The sequence below is a fragment of the Micropterus dolomieu genome, unplaced genomic scaffold (assembly GCF_021292245.1).
Source record: "Micropterus dolomieu isolate WLL.071019.BEF.003 ecotype Adirondacks unplaced genomic scaffold, ASM2129224v1 contig_4599, whole genome shotgun sequence".
NCBI lineage: Eukaryota > Metazoa > Chordata > Actinopteri > Centrarchiformes > Centrarchidae > Micropterus > Micropterus dolomieu.
Genome location: NW_025733589.1, coordinates 1 through 681, shown reverse-complemented (window position 1 = coordinate 681; position 681 = coordinate 1). Strand labels below are relative to the sequence as shown.

General features: G+C 49.0%; 1 protein-coding gene across 1 annotated transcript; it reads right to left on the bottom strand.

The window, feature by feature from the left end:
* Positions 1–3: 3 nt before the first annotated feature.
* Positions 4–674, bottom strand: LOC123964674 (protein NLRC3-like; the record flags this gene model as incomplete). Its single annotated transcript, XM_046041516.1, has 1 exon — positions 4–674. A coding segment is annotated over exon 1 (648 nt), but the record flags the coding sequence as incomplete, so codon positions are not given.
* Positions 675–681: the final 7 nt, after the last annotated feature.

Here is a 681-nt window from a genome sequence, read left to right as displayed (position 1 = left end):
CAGGCCTCCTAAGAGTCTCTGGTTGGACTCCAGAGAGAGGCCATGAAGGAAGCGAACAAACAGGTCCAGGTGGCCATTTTTACTTTCAAGGGATTTCTGCATGGCTCTCTTCAGGAAGACATCGGGGGTTGAGTTATGATAATCATCCCTGTCATCCTTATCATCATCATCACTATCTTGCAGGAAATCATCCACAGACAAGTCACTGATTGTGTATGTCCAGTCTTCCCCCAGGAAGTCCTCCAGTACCTCTGAGTTCCAGTTGGTGTAACAGTGGAACATGTAGACTGCAGCCAGAAACTCCTGAACGCTCAGATGAACAAAGCAGTAGACTGTTTTCTGGAAGATCACACTCTCTCTTTTGAAGATCTCTGTACAAACTCCTGAGTACACCGAGGCCTCTGTGACATCAAGACCACACTGCTCCAGGTCTTCTTGGTAGAACATGATGTTTCCTTTCTCCAGCTGTTCAAACGCCAGCCTCCCCAGCTTCAGAAGAACCTCCCTGTCAGCCTCTGTCAGCTCCTGTGGACTCGTCTCATGTCCCTCATCGTACTTCTGCTTCTTCCTCTTTATCTGAACCAGCAGGAAGTGTGAGTACAGGTCAGTCAGGGTCTTGGGCAGCTCTCCTCTCTGCTCTGTAGTCAACATGTGCTCCAGAACTGTAGCAGTGATCCAGCA